Raw genomic sequence first — 20,659 nt, 5'->3', positions numbered from 1 at the left:
CTGTTTAGTTCAGCACCATATGAGAGGGCAAAAGGTGTTTGTTTAAGTGTTTGGGCTATTAGCCAGGAAAATTTATTGCTTTCATTTGTTAATCTTAACACCATGATATTACCTCGAAGGAAAGTACAACATATTTAACATTTAATTTCATCATCGTTATTACTTAATTATTAAGTTGAAATTTTTGATCATACAGAAATTTAATTAAGCTATCATTTGAACTAGATCAGAAGAAACATTTTAAGTAACTTCTTTTTCATTTCCATTGTTGACAAATTCACAGTGGTGAATGAGGTATTTTTTACTTATAGTTACATATATTTAGTTATGTAAAAGTAATGTTCACTGATTTCCACACTATAATTTTGAAATAGTAATTTGAATTTCAACACAAATGAAGAACTTTTTGAAAGTGTGTCTGCTGTGTTTGTCTGCTGCCAGTGTTATTGTGAATTCGCAGATATTAAAAAAAATATATTCTTTTTTTCTTTTATTCTTTTATTCTTTAATAAGCTTTATATACCAACATATATTTTGATATTTCAGGCTAGAATGGATTTTCTTAGGTACATAGATACACATGCCAGTGTGCTTCTAATCTTTTATATAACATAAGCCATATAATTTTGTCCAGTGGGTAACATTTTTGTTACTTGTAAGGTCTGGTTTTATTTGAAGATTTATAAATTATATAAAATCTTCTGAATTACTTTATTTCATTGATTCCACTAATTTAAAAATACATACCTGATATATAAGTGGAATATGAATGACTCACTCTTTCAGACGTAAGTTCTTATGCTAAGGCCAGCATAATTTTACCACAACAATCCCTTGTACTGTTAATTACCGTTTATAAACATATAATCTCTTGGGTTCCTTTTAATAAAATGTAAATGGACATCTTATAGTCTCTTAAAGGAAAAGCATGCTTTTCTAGGGTATTTGTATGTCTTTTATCTTCCCACTGCTCTTCACAAGTTTTCAACTTTTGTATATACAAGAACTACTCGATTACCAAGTACTGCTTCTTAGTAATTCCAGTTTACTGCCCCTATACTCCTGTTACATTTTATGCAGATATCCTGCCTAGGATTTTTCTTGGAACATTCCACTGATATATAACTATATTTCACATTTTTTTCTATTTGCTTCCTAGAATCACTGCTTTCCAGAGTATAATCTTATCTCTATTAGTGACCAGTTCCCTTCATTGCTCAGTACTCAACCAGCCTTTTTATCATCTGCACACTTCATTAGCAATCATTGTATACTTGATTCCAGATCAGTGCTAACAATACTGTGACAAGGACCAATCCCTGCAAGATTACATAAAAAACACTCTAATAATTTGGGGTTTTCAAGCTTATTTATGTTTTAACATCTATCTATTGATGAGATCTGAGGTCATATACTGTATATATCATATTGATTTTGTATAGTGATACTTACATTTGCATCATTTTGTTTGAAAGGTAAGCTGCACAAATGTAAATAGCAGTGCTGTGAATGAGAACTGATTATGGACTGATAAAGCTCACAAAAGTAGATTCCTGAGATTTATAATAGCAGCTGCTTTCTATAACCAAGAATACCCTTTCTCTTAAGGGATAATTTTTGTTTAGTGGTGATGCATAAACATCTGTCTTCTTTGCACATATCTAAATAAACTAATAAATAAAAGAAATATGAGGACTTTAAATTGATGTTACAAGTTGCTCACTTGTAACTGCCTTTTATACTTCAGTTATTGTTCAGTGAAGGTTTTGGTAATTGCAATAACTCTTTTCAGCTATGACAGCATTGTAAGAGTAGTACTCAATAATGAAATGAACCAAAAATTGTTGTGGTGCAGAAAGCACATGTACTAGACTGCTTTTGTAGTTCTATCTTTTTGTGTTTAATAAATAAATTTCTGTTGGACAGAAAGCATATTACTGAATATTCAGTCTAGAAAATACTGCTTTAAAAGAAGGCAGCTCATTCAAGCTCTCTACATAATTTTTCTATGCTGTTGTTTTCACTTTAACAATTCTCTGCAATAGTCTATCGTATACTGCCAGCTGTGGAGTCTTGATCAGTATTCTCTGCAGTTTGCTTTAACACTCACTTCTTTTTTAGAGATCCCAGTCTTTATTTTTCATTCTGTCTTCTGAAATTCTGAACGATACCTTTTTCCTTCTTTATATTGTAATCATTAAGATCTTTACAACTGGGAGTATACTCTGCTTTTCCAGTGGTGGCTGAGTCTAACAAAGATGAAAATATATTGATAGGCAAATTAATAATAAGTGAACTGCAATTCATAAATTCATCTACTGCAAGTAAGGATGAAACTATGTGGTCTTTTCTATCTCAGGCTCTTCATAATTCATGCTATAGCTAACCATCTGAAAGATTATTCCTTAGTTTATGAGCAAATCAGTAGCTCTATTCTAAAAAGGGGTCAGGGTTGCCAGGACTTCATCACTTCTCAGAAGTCTACTGGCATGTAGTTTTGGTGCAGAAGTATGTCTGGTTTCCAAGTTCTGGTCCCATAGCAGCCCAAATTGCCAGCTGAACATGTGTAGTGAAGCGATAGTCAGATATTTATGGGGGGAAACATTTGAAAAATAATAATAAAAGATAGATTTTTTGTATCTTTTATAACCATAGCAACTTTGGATATCTCAATCTTTTTGACACTATTGTTTTATTTTATTTTATTTTAATGCCATCTGCATTGAAACTTCAGAATTCCTTCTACAATTGAAATTCTACATTCTATTTAAAAAAAAACCAAACAACCAACCAACAAAAATCCTTTCAAGTTCATTATAAGGATTTCTTATAATTTGGTCCTCCTAAATTGACTTTGTTAAGCAAGCTATCAGAACTCTGATTTTATTTTTTTTTTCTTTTGATCACAGGTATAAGTATCCGAATATTTTTTTCTTGTACATATTCTAGCATTACTGTGGAAGCTCTTTAAATCTGGAATTAAATTTTCATATTTATAAATGTATGTGCATAGTGTTTGTTTATTTATGCTAGAGCGCAAACCAGCCTGTACGTATGATACAAGTTCATTTGTCCTGTTCTGCTGAAATAAATGTTGCTTTCCTTTCCTTATAGCTCTTATGTACTTTTCTGTATCCACTTATATCAATGTTCTGAAAGAACTCACAGTTGTCAATTTTTTTTCAAGAAATGGGTGAAAGTTATGAAAAGTCTGTGATAATCTCAAATTTAGGAGTTTTTTGTTACTTCACTTTTGAAATATGAAATTGCATTTTATACTATAATTCACTGAAAAAAATGCTTTGAATATTTTAGAAGATAGAGTGGATTTTCAAAACAGTTTCAAAATGTAATATCACTACACTGTATTTTGTTAATAAATGCTGCTTTTTCAAATGGGTAGAAATCTGATGTTGTATAAATTCCATCTTGTATTCAAAATAAAGATATAAAATCAAGAAAAGCCCAATTTCTTAGCATCTTTGATTTTTTTTATTTTTTTTTCAGGTATGCCACTTTTTATATTGCATACTTTCTCTTCATTTCTTTTGGAACCAAAAGACATTGACAGCATGAGTTTTTAACGGACAAATTTTAAATTAATATATTCAAAAAGAATAACTTTATTTTTTGTCTTTGTAAAGATGGGTCACTCATCTCTTGTACACAGAATTGCTGATTTGTAATTTTTTTTATGGTATATTTTGAGGAAAGATACTGATGCAGGCATTTTCTCGTAGTTACCATTACATCATTCTAGGATGATTCAAGCAATACCTACATTTAAAGATAATAATATTTGGTTCCTGCTAATGTTACAGCCCTAAATAATTATTTTTCTCTCATAAATATTTTTGAATTTTATGTACTGCCACAGAATAATTGAATCTGTTTTTGTCTAGCAGAAAATCTGTAAACTTGATGGTTTCCTGTTTTTAGTTTACTCAGATGTGATTATATTTTCTTCAGAAACTAAAGGAATATGCAAGTCCTTACTTTCCAATTCTAGTATTTTTCTTACCCACCTTTTATATACTTTCTTGTCATGGTCAGTGTGTGCCTAAATGCCTCTCCCAGGTTTCTCATACCCATTTCAGTATCCAGACTCTATCCTTCCTGAACTTCATTTCCCTTGTGCCTCAATTCCACTCCTCTGTCTTCAGCCACCAGTGCAGACTGTAAACTGACTGATTCTTGAAAATGTAGAAGAAATGTAAAGAAACCTACTTTAATGTGTTTCAGGAACTTTTCTGCTGAGAAAGGTAAATTAACTTGCTTTATAGTTTATGGTGCTCAAAATATGGAGTTTAATTAATGGAGAGTTGAAGCTGAAAATCACTCTTATCCCGAGATCCAACATGATGTCTGTGTGCTTCTAATAACCTTAGAGGCCTTCAGACTTGCAAGGTATTCAGAGATGTTCTGGGCCACAGTGCTGATTTGTATTTCAAACATAAAAGTGATGCTTATTAGAAAAAAATTATGAGGTTTGAATGGATTCATAGTGTATGAATGAGTACAGTGGGATCAGCACAAGTTAAAGTTTGACTCAGTAGAAAAAGGTCAATAAAACTACTTTTCTCCTGCTTGGTGGAAGCAGAAGGAAGGAAGGCCATTTATTCATATCTCTGGATAAAGACTGAGAAGCACTTTCTTTGTGTTCCAGGTTTACAACATCATCCCAAACAACTGCTCTGAAATAATTCTCTAGTGTTTCAATTCCCTTTTAATAAAATGTTAGTAATAAACCTACACGTTTACATAGTGGCAAGGATCAGTTTATAACTCCAGGATTTGCACTTAACAGTAAAGGCCATCAGACTAGGAAGATGCTTGCTGTATTTATTGCTTGTCTTGTGTTTGCATTTTTTTGTTTGTTTGATTTTCCTCACAGTCTTTAAAAACTTAAGACACATCACAAGGAAAGAATGTTTTGCTTTCCGTTATGGTAAAACGTAACAATGTCTTTGATATTCTTCACATATCATGAAGACAGTATGATTCAGTTCAGCTGAAAATAGATTAGAAGAGTCTGCAGTGTTGTGGTAGTCTAATACTTTCATGTTCTGTGGTTTATTGAGTCAAGTTATTTTGCTTGAAATAGGCATCCACTCAAATCTGTTTTGCCTTACTGGAGTGGAAACCTAGTACATGTTCTTGGGATGCAGGTGAATTAATTTAAAGTCAAGGCAAAGTTAAGACTACATGGGGTGGGAATAAAGAAAACTTTGTTTTAGGAGCCTGACAAAATGAGGAGTGAAACTGCAGGAAAGAACAATTGTGGCTGAGTTCTTGAGGCTGTGATTTATCAAAGCATAGCTATGATTACACATTTTGTGACCCAAAAGGTCACAAAATACTAGGGAACCTTCCAGGGAATATCATAAAAGATGTCAAATAAGGGTATTCATAATTAATTTCTACTATAGGTAGTACAGTGGAGGAAGGCAACTTGGGTGTTTTTTTTGTGTCTGGCCTCAGTTTCTCCTATTAGAATATACTGGCTTAAATGACTATTGATATGTCTAATATATTACATTGTTTTGATGATTGTACCTAGTGGATTGCTTCACCTCTCCCACTTGAATTTGGACTGCCAACTGTGAAACCCTACTGTGTATTCGTTACATCTGACATAGATGCTAATTAGATATGGCACCCTTTTAACTTCAGTATCCTTGGTGAACAGAAGCTAATGATTAAAATTCTCTGTTCTAACAGCAGCATATTTTGAAGGTGGTTTTCCTCTTTTCATCATCATCACTCTGTTTTCTTTTGTTTTGATTTTTTCAATGCTGATAGTAATATGAAAGTTCTAAAGTATTTACAAAATGCATATGTCCATTTTGAAAGTATTAATGAACAATCCATGTATTTGATAACTATCCATAAAAATTAAAATTAGAATAATTTGAAATTTAAAATTTATTTTTGTAATTTTGAGTAATATTTTTGTAGTTGAAATATAGTACAGCTCAGAAGAACAATTAAAGTAAGAATTTCTTGTCCAAATCCAAAAGAAAATGTATAGATCAAGAGAACCAAATACAAAAAACTGTATTAGCAAATTTTCTACATGCCCACATTTGTATAGAATAAGTGGGTTTTCATTTGTGTTAGTTGTCCATTTTGAACAATAAAACAAGTCTGTAAAAGTACAATATTAATTCAACACGTAGAAACATAAGACAATTTTTATTGTGTAGGGAAGCTTTTAAGTTTGCGATGCAACTTATGCATTAAAAAGAAATACAGATAATTTTTGCAGGTAGAACACATGAAAATGTGTAATGGAAAATTGTTATATTAACATCCCTAATGAGAAAAGTCTTTGGAGATGGTATACTTGCTGTGTATCATAGAAATGATGCAACTTAGAAATTTATTATGAAAAAAACAATACAAACATACAATCAGAAGAAAACATTTTGATTGTTTAATCTGGTCTTTAACACAATACAATTGAAACTTAACTTCTCCTTGTTGTTTCTTTTTGGAATCTGTCCAATTTTTATCTTACTTGATTTTTGGATTTCAGAAAGCTATTTATATAAAATAAAGACTTTATGTAATCTCTCTACTCCTTAATGTATCCTCTTTTTCACATCCAGGCTGGTGCTACCACCTCTGATAATAGCATACGATAAGTTACTGTCATCTGATTATTTTGACTTCACTGTCACTGGAAAGAATCACAGTGATTAAGTTCATGAAAACAGCAGACATCTGTCACTTGGGGGTCATATTATTCTTGAACAAGTTTTGTAATTTTTTTTCATACTGAATAAATAATTTCCAAGGATTTATTTTCTATTTAAAGATATATTTTTTAATCTACGTGCTAATTTATTCTTCATTGTGACCACATCTTTATTTGCAGTAGTTTTAGTTTACTGTATTTGCAGTAAATTTTCTCAGAAAAAATATTGCTTATATTTACTACTTTATCTGTGTTCTCACTTTTAGTACTTATCTGGCTTGGGTTGGGGCTTTTCTGTATTGAATGTCATTGAAGAAATTTTAGTCTCATGAGATATTAAATGACTATTTTGATCTTAAAGTGTTGTAGCAAGCTGACCTGTTGATGGAATTAAGTAAATAATTGCTCCTAACAGGGATTGTCAGGGTAAATTTATTTCTTAAAGCTATGATTTTCATTATTCTTTCACAAAGCTTTCCTTTAAAATGTTAAAATATACACTATTTTCTTGAGTCTGTCTTACCAAAATCTTTGCACAATATCTCTTTCTTGTTACTGTTCACCCAATAGTTGTGTTATTGGGGAAAAAAAAAAACAAACACCAAAAACCCAACAAAAAACACCCAGATATTTTTGTCCTTACAGGTTGATGTAGGAAAATGTGTCAGTGTTTTAAAAAAGAAAGAAAGAAAAAAAAAAAAAGATGCATTGGAAAGAATCACAAATATATACTGAGTAGATACCTAGAAAGATTTTAACACTTTGCTTTTCAGAAGGATGACTTAATGTAAGGATTGTGGAAGTATTACAAGAATATTAATGGCTCATTGATTAGTCTCCTCAGAAAAAGCTTTTTTTCCATAGCAAAATATTATAATTATTAAATAGTAGCATAAAGACTATTGTAGCCCTGATCCGAGCTGGTCAGAGTAAAGAATTATCAAGGAGTGTGGAGCTGCAGCTATGAATTCCAGAAAGTGTTTGAAAATTTTTAACAAAATGTAAAAAAGCATCTGTAGAACACATAATATGATTGAGGATTACTGTAATGTTCTTACAGGAAACTATGCAAGAATGTGTGGATGAGCTGGATGGCTCAGTTAAGAAATTGTGCTGTCCTTTAAAGCAGACATAAAAGCATGAATTGGCAATTATTCTGCCTCCATGATATGGCACATATTTAAATTCTGCCCTCATAGTTCAGGATTGTTTGGAATGAAAGATAGAAACAAAACTATTGTCAAGAATCTTGTCAAGATTCCATATAGACTGGGGGATGTGTGACCGTAAATATCTGAACAACTGAGAGATCTGTGTACATTAGCATTCCAAGCTACATAGGAATTTCATAATGCTTACAGAGGCATATATAGAATATTATACTCAGGAAGCACAAGTCTGAGTCTTTCTACATCTGAAACAGGGATTTTCTCACCTTCAGAAATAAATCTTAGGATTTAAAGTGTAGCTAAACAATTTTATTCAATATTTAATCTCAATTTAATGTGGGATAATGTATTTGAATTAACTGCTGTTGATAAAGAACTTCCAGATGTTTGGGAAAATTCCAAAATTGCAGAACCTCACAGCTGAAATGGACAATTTTTCGGTTGTCATGATTTCACTTTCTGGATGGTGAATGTTCTTTTCACATCAGAAACAGTTGCCACAGGTAGCTGTTTCCTTGGCATTTTTTGGAAGAAGTGATTGAGCATAGCTTTTTCTTCTAGCAAAACAGTCCAAATTCTAGATAATCTACTGTGGCACTTACATATACTTACTATTATAAAGTGTCTCCTCATTTCTAACCTTTATTTCTTTTGCCAGAGTTTAGGGTCTGTAATTTCTCTGCCCTCTACAGAAAATAACTTTTCTGGCTCCTGTTTGCAACAACTTTGCATGTGTTGAAGGCTTTTACCTCTTCCCTCTCAGTCTGTTCTTTCTTAAGAGAAACAACGTATATTCTTTCACTCTTCCTATTTTGTAGACCTTGGTTCATGTTTCTCCTGAACTGCACTATTCAAAACTGAATGGAATACAGTAACTGAAACATTAGTAGTGTCAAAACCAAAAAATGATAGAGTAATTTAGGTGGGAAGGGACCGCTGTAGGTCCTCCAGTTCTGGACTACGACTTAAGGCAGATCCAAGTAGGTCAGGGCTTTTTTCCTCAGTTAATGGTGTGGTATTGTTGAGTCCAGTACATGATCCCCTAAAATATCTAGAACTTAATTTAATAGAGTTGTTACCTAATCAGCTCTTTTCCTGCTGAATTTCTGCAATTTATTATTCATCCGAAGTATGGAAATATCCCCTAATGCCTTTTGAATACCATTATTTTTAATTACTCTTTAATTTTCTGAAACTTACCATTTTGAATTCTGATCCTACCCCATTGTAGAGTGAATACACATCCAATTGTCATCTTTTCTGTTTAATAAAAAGGAGAAAGATTTAAAAGTATTCTATAAAGAAATATCACTTATTCTAACTCTCCAGATTGATAATGAATCTCTTTCAATGAAGTGCACATTCTGGACAGTCAGATTTTGTTCATACTTTTAGGGACAACAGGATGACTTTGCTTATAACATGATGTGATGGCTTTCCTCAACTTCTTCCCTTCTCTGTGTTCTTTTAGCTTTAGATTCTCACAAATTAAACAGCTTTATAATTTGCTTAGGATAAAAATACTGTTTTTCTCAAAGTTGCATTAATCAGCTTACAATTTCATAGCCCTCCTTTGTCCAATTGGTGAAGTTTCTTCTATTGGGAAGAGTTTAAAGATAAGCCTTTTACACTCTCCTTGAAGCTTCCATGAATTCTTAAAGGTAATTACTAATGGATTGAAAATTGCTAAAACTGGTTCTTCTGTGCATTCTTCAGGTCCAAACCTCCCAACAATACTTAAAGTTTGATGACTCACTGAAGTTGTCTTTCTGTACTTTAGCCTAAATACTTTTACATGTGTTTCTTGTTTTAATGCTATGTTTTATTTGAGCCACATTACCTTTTTCAGAGAGGATAGGGACAGGAAAATCATCAAACTGATTCTTTGTAATGTCATTTCATGGTTTTTTGTTTGTTTTGGGCAAACGATGAACTAGTTTCTAGAATTTTCTTTTATTCTTCCTTCTAGAATGTCACTTTATATCCTTAATATTGCCAGTTGTACAAAATTTGGCATTTTTACATTTGTTCCCGTATAAGTTTTATTTGTGTGTGTTTGCTTTTCTGTCTTTTCACTTCCTCTGAACTTCATTTGCTGAGTTTCAGTTCATTGAAGAATTCATGTTTGAGTCTTGTTGTTTCTTTTTTCTACACTGTCTTTTGTCTTAGTATAGCTTCTGCTTGGCCAGTAGAGTGCTTTCTTTAAGGAATTCTTATTTTACCTGAAAAATTGTTTTCCTTGCGGTTGTTGTCTATGAGGTATTTAGTATCAATTGTTGAGTTTATTAACACTGTTTTCAATACATAGTTGTTCTGTCACTGTCTCTGCTTCACAAGTGTTATTCAATGATTCTTGTCATTTAAATCACTTTCAGCTTTCATGTTTTCAGTCAAGCCTTTGTTCTTGTCAGTATTACATCTAGAAGAGTTCTCCTGGAGTCATTTGCCTATCTACTGTTTAAAAAGTTTCTGTCAAAGCATCCTAGTAGTTTCTCTGGACAATTTATTTAATGATACATTCACTGTTAATTGTATGAAGATCAGTGGTGTACTTTTAAAAATATGGCCATAACCTTATTAATTTCAATAGATGTATATTAAAATAGAATCTCAGCAGTCTTGATTCAGTAGTTTGTTTTACTCAGAAAATATTTTTTAAGAAGCAGCGGGTGAACAGATATATTCTGAACACACTTCCTTTGAAAGGAAGAGATCTCCCTGCTTTCTCCTTTGCATTTTTTGTTAAAGTTCCAGTTTTATGCAGATATAGTGCTTAAATCATGTGACACCTCCAGACAGATGTTTACATCAGGAATGCTAAAAAATCCTAATTAAAGCTGCCTGTAGAATGAAGTGCCTTTAACCCTGCTGAGTGCTGCTGTGGACATTTAGGGCTATATGAATTTTCTTAAGTTACCCTGGAGAGTTTATCTGATTATTCATTGAGATTTGTACTTGGTACAGTAATTGCATTTACTGTCATTTGTCTTACTTTACTTGGTGCTTATCTTTTTATTATGGTAAAAATGAAAAAAAGCTTGTCTAAAATGTGAGCAAAGACTGAGTTGTGTGTTTAACCTATAAAATACAATTCAAATATTGGTGCCATATTGTACTGGAAAACTCTACCAATTGTTTTTTATCTTTCTCCCTTCAGCTTTGTTTTTAAGGAAGGCTATAGTATATTGAGAAACAGATGTAAAAATCTTACATATTTCGCTAAATGTTTTTTCCCATAATTATGAATATTCTGCCAATCATTTTAATTTGTTTGCTGTTTTGTTTGTACACTACTTTATACAAAAAAGTCAATTGTTGTTTAAATTATAAGAAAAGAAATGTTTAAAGGGAATAAATCCAGTTTTCATGGAATGTATATCATACGATTTTCTTTTTGAGTTAACTTGTTTCTGGTTTTACTGTGGTCTTGTAAGTGGCAGCCTATAACTTGGAACAGAGCAGTAGGTGCTTTTGCTGACTTGGCCTCAGCCCGTGGGTTTTCTGTACTTTACTGAGCAAAACATTCTGAAAACCATTAAAACACTTGTGTAAAGAAAAGTGTAAAACCCAATTCTTAAAGAATTTGATTGATGTTTGGAGTTTTAATTACTTTTTTCAGTTGCCAAAGCACATTGTTACTGCATTTTAAGAAGCTTACAATATCCATCAAAACAATGCATTTAATATCAATGTGAAATGTAACTGCTAAGGAGCACATTTAAATCTAGCATTTATATGAATTCCTTGAAGATATGTCTGTGGTTAGGGTGTAATTTTTTCAAACAAAAATGAGAAGGAGGGTCTTTTGACTAACTTCATTTTGAAGATAAATAAGGACTTGAGACAGCTATAACCAAAAGCTAAAAGGATTCTACTTTTCACTTTAGCTCTTTGTACATGGAGTGGTTTCATGGCAGTGTACTACTTAAAGGTTAAAAAGAAAAGAAAGGTGTGGGGGCACTCATTATCTATTCTGCTTTTTTAATGATTACAGGAAGAGCCATATGTTATGTTCAAGAAGTCTGACAAACCCTTGTATGGAAACGATCGATTTGAAGGTTATTGCATCGACCTCCTCAGGGAGCTGTCTACTATCCTTGGATTTTCCTATGAGATTAGGCTGGTGGAAGATGGAAAATATGGAGCCCAGGAAGATGCTAGTGGACAGTGGAATGGAATGGTTCGTGAACTAATTGATCATGTAAGTTAACTTTTGGAAGCTTTCTAATATCCATTTAGATTTTGATTCTGTCTATACAAATTATAAAACTTTTATGATAGTATAAGTACTGTACTGGAAAATGCAGATGTTTAAAGAAGTAATGCAAGTAGATTCACACCAATGATTTATTTAGTGTAGAATTGGTGTGTTAAATGAAGACTATTTTACATCTCTGTTTTGCCTGTAGTCGGGGTTTATTTCTGCCAAACTGGTTTAGCCCTTCTGTGGCATATGCCTAAGTCAAAATATGGAATAGATAGTATTCAGAATTTATTTCTGAGAACAAATATTTTTTTTTGGTGACAAAACATAAATCTGCATTAATCAATAATCAGGTCTTCTTATAGTGGATATGAGACTTTGTTGTAAAAAATTTCTGTGTATGTAGTGTAAAAAATTATTTGATATACACAATGAAGAGGAACATATTTCTTGAAACATTAACAATAAAGTGCAAGCAGTAAGACAAAAATATCAACATATATTAAAGGAGCTAGATAATGCGATGTGTGTCAAAGAGATACCATTGCTATTACTTGAAAATGAGCAAGGCAGGCATAATTTTGTGTCCTTCAAAGCATACTTTTCCATTTGGTCATGACAGTTGAATTCAATCTCTTAGAAACATTTCAGTCAATTTGAAAATTATGTCATTCTCCCTTTTTGCACTTATTTGGGTGAATTGCTTGATATAGAGACATTTGATCAAAGAACCAAATAAAACATGTTCTGTACATTGCTGTCATTTAAAATAGGAGGAAGGGGAGACTATTTTATAGTTAATTCAAGTGAAACCTCCTAATGATGGCGGAAACTGAATGAATAGCTTGAAGAAAAATATTCACTAATATTGTTTCACTTTAAGATTTCAGCAGGTGGGCAGAAAATGTTCTAATCAAAATATGCATATTACTAGGAGGGTTGTTATCTTTGTGCTTTCCTAGTAAATAATAATCTGCTATTGCTGTTACAACAGATGTTGATTATGCCTATCTTCACACTTTTAAGAAGAATGCATGGAAGTATTATATTTATATTATCTTTCAATGTGTGTATGTATTATACCTAGCACACATACATAGAAAGCAAACAGATATTTAGCTAGATTCTCTGTCCATCTCTATAGATGTGTATTTTCACATATGTATTAATGCATAGGTATGCATAGCTCTTAGATGTGATGGTTGTTAGGTGGTATCATCATCTGGAACTAATTTTCTATGATTGGCGTAGATATTGTGGAAGCATTTCTTACATAATTTTTCAGAAGCAAAGAAAAATCACATTTTATATGCTTTTGTTATTTAGCATAAAGCTTTCTTGAGCCAGCACTAGTATGTCCTCCTAAGCTTTTCACTAAGGTAATCTTGAAATAAAATGTCTATCAATTAGTTGCAGCATTAAGTATGCGGAACAGGAGCTTTTCCAATCCTTTCCTCTTGGTAACACAGAATGGAACACGTGCTTCTTTTTCCTATAGATAACATATATCCGAACTTACAATTTATTTTGCCTTTTGCAATGATGTTTACTTAGGAATTAAAAATGTTTAGATACTCTGTTAGTGTATCACAGAAGATGTAGCCTAACTTCTTAACCTGGATCATAACTTTTACTAGTGCCTCTCAGTTTATCAGTTGTTGAAATTTTCCCTTAATGTTTTCTCTGTTTTTATCTATTGAACACATGCAATTTATTTATGCATCCGTGCCCTTTATTTACATGCATGTTATTGGTACATTTTATTAGCCAGCAACACTTCAGACCTCAGAACTGATGCACAAGAAATCAGAGAATTCCAGATAGACAGCTAACACATTTGATGTAGTTAATACTTCACATGGCTCATTAGCTTAGACTTTCAGTCTTTCTTTTGCCTTAGAAAATATTTTTTAAAGTGTCAAAGAGGTTTTATTTTGTATAAAGTAGTTTATTAAACTCAATTACTATATCTTTTGGAAGGTAAAATGATTCTGCCTACACCTTTCAGACTGAGTTTCTAATTAAAATAGAGTACAGAATAAAGACAGAGTTCTGAAAGTTGCCATAGTAATTACATGTATTTGAAAAATATTTTTGAAAATTATTTTATTTTTACCTTCTTGTTATATTTTAGCTGTCAGTCACTTAAGTTCAGAAAAAAGGATACTATGCTGCAGTGTGTATCTTTGCAAAGGTAGTTCGTAGAATTTGTAATTCAAGAATAAATAAAAAGGAGAATTTTAGTATACTATGTATGTAGAAAGGAAGATCCACTATTTATATAAAGATGAAAAGTACCAAACAGAATCTAATTTTTTAAATAAACTGTTTAAATCTGTGCATAGTCACTTTACATAACTACTTGGACTCAAAAGTGTAACTGAAATGAAGACAGTGCTATCTCAACTGAGCTCCACATATCATGTCAATCTCAGGGTTGAAATTCTGCAGTGTGGACAGAGCCTGAAGCCTTTATGTCAGGCTTTGTGTGTTTTCAGTCTCTTTTCTTATAGTTTACCCATATTTCTTCTTTCTTTGACTTTTTTACTCAGTGTTCACATATGCCATCATTCTGATACTGGTCTCCAAAGAATTAGTAGTTTCCTTTTAAATAAAAGGTAAATACCGAAAGTGAAAAATGAGTTCAGTGATTCCTCCCCTTTGACAACTGAATGATAATGAATTCTTGCTGGAAAAAGACAGGGGTCTCTAGAGCCGCAATTGGAAGAGAAATATTCACTAGCACAGCAAATATAGGAGAGATTTCCCTATGAAAACATTTTAAATTGGATTTTGCCAGTTAAGGAATCTGATTTCTTTGCCCCAATTTTCATTCAGTATTTTACCCCACTGTCTGGGTAATTCAAGAAAATGTTGTTAGATACTTGGGGGAGGGGGAACTAAAATCCAGGTATCTCCATCCTTTATGGATGTATTCTTCATGAAGAAGTATTCCTTCTAGTGACTTGCTGCCTTTGGTTCAAGGAAGTTATTATAAAAAAACCCACATTTTTGCATTAGAAATTATTTTGTCAGGAGTTTTTCGATCAGTTATGATAAGTGTATTTCTCTTATTGTTTTGGGTTTGGTACTGTAATGGGTTTGCATGGCAAGGTTTTTGTAGTGGGAGGGCTACGGGGGTGGCTTCTGTGAGGAGCTGCCAGAAGCTTCCCCCATGTCCAATGGAGCCAATGCCAGCCAGCTCTGAGATGGATCCTCCACTGGGCAAAGCCATGCCTATCAGCAATGGTGATAGCACTTCTGGTATAGCATGTTAAGAAGGTGGGGAGGGGGAGGGTGGAAATCTGCGCCAGCAGAAGAGAGGAGTGAGACCATGTGAGAGAAACAACTCTGCAGACACCAAGGTCGGTGCAGAAGGAGGGGCAGGAGGTGCTCCAGGCACCAGAGCAGAGATGCCCCTGAAGCCTGTGGTGAAGCCCACAGTGAGGCAGGCTGTGTCCCTGCAGCCCATGGAGGTTAACAGTGGAGCAGATACCCACCTGCAGCCTGTGGAGAACTCCGTGCTGGAGCAGGTGGATGCCCAAAGGAGGCTGTGACCTGTAGGAAGCCTGTGCTGAAGCAGGTTTGCTGGCAGGATTTGTGGCCCTGTGGGGGACACTGCTGAAGCAGTCTGTTCCTGAAGGACTACACCCTGTGAAAGGGACTATCGTTGTTTAACCGCAGCTGGTAATTAAGCCCCACACAGCTTCTCACTCACTCCCACTCACCCAGAGGGGCAGGAAAGAGAGTTCGAAAGGAAGGTAAAACTTGAGGGTTGAGATAAGAACAATTTAATAATCAAAATAGAATAAAAATGAAAGAACAATAATAACAGTGATGACAATAACAGTTCTAATAAAAAGAAGGAGGGAAAGATTAAAATCCAGAGGGAAAGGAAGAAAGGAAGACGATGCACAATGCAACTGCTCACCGCCTGCTGACAGATGCCCAGCCTGTCCCCAGGCAATGATCTGCCCGCCCCAGCCAACCACCCAGGTATATATACCAGGCATGACATCTCATGATATGGAATAACCCTTTGGCTAGTTGCCTCAGCTGACCTGGCTCTGTCCCCTCCCAATTCCTTGTGCTCCTCCAACATTTTCGCTAACAAGGCAAACTGAAAAGTCTCATATCAAAACCAAATCACAGCACAGCACCAGCTCCTAAGAAGATAATGAACTCCATCCCAGCTGAAACCAGGCCAGGGACCCGTGCTGGAGGAGTACGTCAAGAAATGCAGCCTGTGGGAAGGACTCAAGTTGGAGAAATTCATGGTCTCCCATGGGAGGGACACCCTGCTGGAGCAGGGAGGAAGAAGCAGCAGAAACAATGTGTGATGAGCTGACCAAACCCCACTTCCTGTTCCCCTGCACTGCCTGGGGGGAGGTAGAGAAATTGGGAATTAAGTTCGACCTTGGAAGAAGAGAGTGGTAGGGGGAAGGTGTTCTTTCTGATTTGAATGGTAATAATTTAAGCTAAATTCCCCAAGTTGAGTCTGTTTTGCCTATGATAGTAATTGCGGAGTGATGTCCCTGGCCTTATCTCAACCCACAGGTCTTTCATTATCATTGTCTCTTCCTTGTCTGGTTGAGGAGGTGAGGGATAGAGTGGCTTTGGTGGGCACCCAGCATTCAGCCAGGGTCAAACCACCATAGTACACTACATAGGAAAAGGAAACAAAATCTATTCAACATTTTAATTAAAAGAAGTGATGATGAAATTAAAACTTTAAGATCAGATGTTGAGTTTAGGATCATATGTCGACCCCCATTCGGTCTGAGGTCTTAAGAGATTTTCCTTTTAAAGACTTTTGTAAAGATTTGTTGTTGTCATGGAACATTTTGACTTTAATAAAATAAAATAATTCTAGGAAACAAGTTTTTTATCAGCTATCTTAGAAATAATTCTGCCCTTGCTACTGTGTCATGTCCATTGTGAGATACCAGGCAATGATACACATATTTTACATTTTTCTTTACTTGAATAAACAAGTGAAAGGCTCTTGTTAGAGAAAAAAAATAATAATTTCATTTTGATGCTATTCTCTCTGTCTTAATTCTCCATACTTGTGGTATTATTTTTTAGCTCTTTAGAACAGATACTACTCACAGTATGTTAAAATACATGTCAGGCTCTGCAAAATAATTTTCAAGTCTAATGTTAACACTTTTCTTGTCTCAAAAAGAATCAATTTTAGAATAAGATATCCTTCCACCAGCATCTGTTGAGCATCTGTGTCGAGCGCATTAAATATGCCTTCTATTTTTCCCCATATAAATGCTAGTATTCTAAACGCCTGGTAATCCCAGGCAGACCAGGCAGATTTTCTTTATTTAGAGAACTACTATCTTCAATTTATGTTCATTAACATAGTAAAATATACTTTATATAAGTAAAATATACTTTATATATAATATTAAAATATAATTTTGATGTCTGCCTTCTCTGCATGTCAAATTCTTCACTGAGTTAATATTATGGCAAACTTGTTAATTTTGACTCATTAAAAATGTTTGTGAAAGTATGGAATTTGAGAAGGTAAACAATGTGATAGTTTTTCTTAAACAAGGGCAGCATGTGTAATAGATGTGAAAAGTAATTTGTTGACAGTGCCTACCCTTACTCTCAGTGTTACTACATAAACAAGATACTAATAATTACAGATGTTCTCAAAAAGGATGGAGGATTTTGATAGGAAATCCTTTATTTCCAATATATTTTTAGAACCTATTTGACATCTTATGTCAGGCCTCATAAAATCAAATTAATCCAGAGCACTGTTCCATGGATTAGAAAGTTGTACCTCAGAGGGGAAGACAGACTGTGAGAGACTAAACTCAGGATCAAATGCATAAATGAATGTTTTGGTAAAAGGTGCCTATTAGAGCGCTAGCTGTGTAGGCTTCTGTTTTAGCCCATAGAGATCTACTGAAAACAATCATACCAGAGCTGAGAAAGAAATTTAACTTAAGTTCTAAAGCTGTGTCCAATGGAGTCATTCAGGTTAGATGCTCCATGATCTCAAGCATGTCTGCATAAGGCAGCAGATATGACAGAGGACATCTGTCCTTTTCTAGAGCAGGCCATCTGAGGATAGTTTGGCTATACAAGGTATCTCTTATGCAGTAGACATATTCAGGAACACAAAACGCTTTTCTAGAACTTGGTCAGCTGAATTGCTCTTTAGACTCCATCATCTGTATTGATTAGATATTTAGTGGCTGTGATGGGAATTTGAAGTGCTGTGGATTAAGCCAGAAGCCTACACATAAGTGTCTGGTGCCGCTTGACCTTCCTTAAGCTGTCCAAGGCATTCACGTAGTGCTGGCAGATCTAAGATCTGTGGGACACCCTTTCATTGATGGAGCAGCGGCTAGAGGCATGGCGATACCGTAGAAACTGTCAGAAGCTCTAGTAAAAATCAGAAAAGGGCCCGGAATACAAGCCCAGGCATCTGCCTTTTGGTGTTGTCTCACACTTAGGTCTTGCTTGAAGCAGCTGTGAGATTACAGTCTGTCTTTACAAAATTACATTTGTACTGCACTTGCTGCAGCATTCATTGACTGCTCATCTTAATTTTTTCTTTAAATTGATCTCAGTTAATGTGAGTAGATAAATTCCTCTCTTAATGAAGTATACTAAGACTTTTCCAAATGCTGATCCTTGTTTATGCAAGTAAGCATAACTGTTTTCTTATGGAATTATGCTGTTTTCCAATTACTTGTTTTTTATTATTCCTGTCACCTCTCATGTTTGTATTAGAAACCAGAAAAAATAGGGATTACTGTGAGAAACTGTAATGTGAAGAACAACTGAGAAACTTCAGCCATTAAGAACGAAAATAATAATTTTGCCAACAGTGCCTTCATAACAGGGTTGGGGTTTTTTTTTTTGATGTGTTCCTAATTTTTCTGTACTTTTAAATGGATAATTTAAGCTGCCTGGATAGAACTCTTGTCTTTCATCTGGTTGTATAGTTTGATGAAATATTATTTTATATAAGTTAATAAGATAAGAGAAATTATCTTCCAAATCTTGGTTTAAATTAATAATCTTCTTTCTTAGATAAAACATCATGAGGTTTTTTCATTTGTCCTTTAGAAGTAAACACATATATTAATCATAAAAATGAAAAAAACACCCAATGAGCTTGCAGGTACTTTGGTTTCACATTCCAAAATAGGCTTAATAAGGTCTGGGGTTTTTATTTTTAAGTACATGATTTCTGTTGATGGGATGTTTAATGTGATGCATAATATTACTCATCAACACAAATTATATTCACAGACAAAAAGTTATTTTTCACTTCTTATGGCAAGGCATATTCAAGCTATTCAGGCTAAGGGAAATATGTAAGAAAGCAGAGAAAGAATATAAATACTACTGTTCAAGGTGGCAAGTGTTTTACACAGATTATAATGAGTAAGGAAAGAGCGAGTGATCATGTGAGTGTAGTAGATATAACAGGTTTATAAGCTTATGTTAGGGGAATCCTCATGGGACTCACTTCCCTTTTAGTAGGACTCCAGCCCACCAATGCAACAGTTCTGGTGGGACTCAAATCCACCTCCCCTCTAGAGGCCCTCAAACCCCCTAGAGCACCTCTGTTTCTGCTGGGCTCAAACCCACACTTGTGCCTTAGAGGTCCAACACTGACTGAAGACAGAGACATAGGCAAAGTGTAGAATTAGAAAGGATTTTTTCTTAAGCAATGCACATACTATGCCCCAGCCTAATGCTTGGGGACATTGATATTAAGGAAGACAGGGCATTTTTAAATAACATATCTTACATATAACATATATTACAATGTAGTTGTATAGACTAATCAAATCACCTCTGCTAAGGTGTAGGCTAATCAGTTACCATTGCTTATGTAATTGGTGTGTACTTATCCCGTGCAGGTTCAGTGTGTGCTTGTCCCGTGTGTTAATCTTCATTGTTCTGAACCTGTATAGTTGGAGTGGTTTTCTACTGTCTTCTGGTCAGTTGCTGTTCTGAGAACCTTGAGTTCATCCCTAGGCTTGGGTCACAATATTTTTCCATTGTCTGAGGGTCTTTGCGATCTGCTGGTGTTCGTTCTTAACACTTTGCATGTATATTTTTGAAATGAAGGTGGAAACTGTTAGGACTCCTTCAGAGGAAGGGTTTCGAGGTTAGAAATAAGGCTAAAGAAAACTTGTTTTGTAAAATGTGAAATTTTAGGTAAAGCATCATCAAATACATTATATTCCAGGGAAATATTTTAATTTTATGTCCTTAATACATTGAGGAAATCTCAGCTCAGTATACAAGATATAACATATACTAAATTCTGAGCACTCAGAAACCACTTGTTGGGTTTTAGTTTGGATGAATATTGAGAGGAAGATAGAATCTCAGCTCAGCAGAAACTGTAATATTTTTACTGTGTTTGAATGGTTTTCACCTGCAGAATCCATAAATCTATCTTGATTTTGGAGTTTCCAAGTATTTTCTGCTCATATTTCATTACAAAATATCTTGTTCAGCTCTCACGCTCTTTACAATAATTACTCCTTTTCTTGTATGATTTCACATGGGATACATTGAGCAGTTTTGCAT

General features: G+C 34.1%; 1 protein-coding gene across 2 annotated transcripts in view; it reads left to right on the top strand.

Moving 5' to 3' along the window:
• Positions 1-20,659, top strand: part of GRIK2 (glutamate ionotropic receptor kainate type subunit 2) — a 409,634-nt gene that overhangs the window by 231,178 nt on the left and 157,797 nt on the right. For both annotated transcript variants that reach the window (XM_040599269.1, XM_040599270.1), the window contains exon 10: positions 11,864-12,070. In XM_040599269.1, the coding sequence (XP_040455203.1) occupies positions 11,864-12,070 (207 nt within the window). The remainder of the gene's footprint in view (positions 1-11,863; positions 12,071-20,659) is intronic.

This window comes from Falco naumanni, chromosome 6 (genome assembly GCF_017639655.2).
Source record: "Falco naumanni isolate bFalNau1 chromosome 6, bFalNau1.pat, whole genome shotgun sequence".
NCBI classification, from domain to species: Eukaryota; Metazoa; Chordata; class Aves; order Falconiformes; family Falconidae; genus Falco; species Falco naumanni.
The sequence above is the reverse complement of the archived record's forward strand: the minus strand, read 5'-3'. Positions and strand labels throughout refer to the sequence as shown.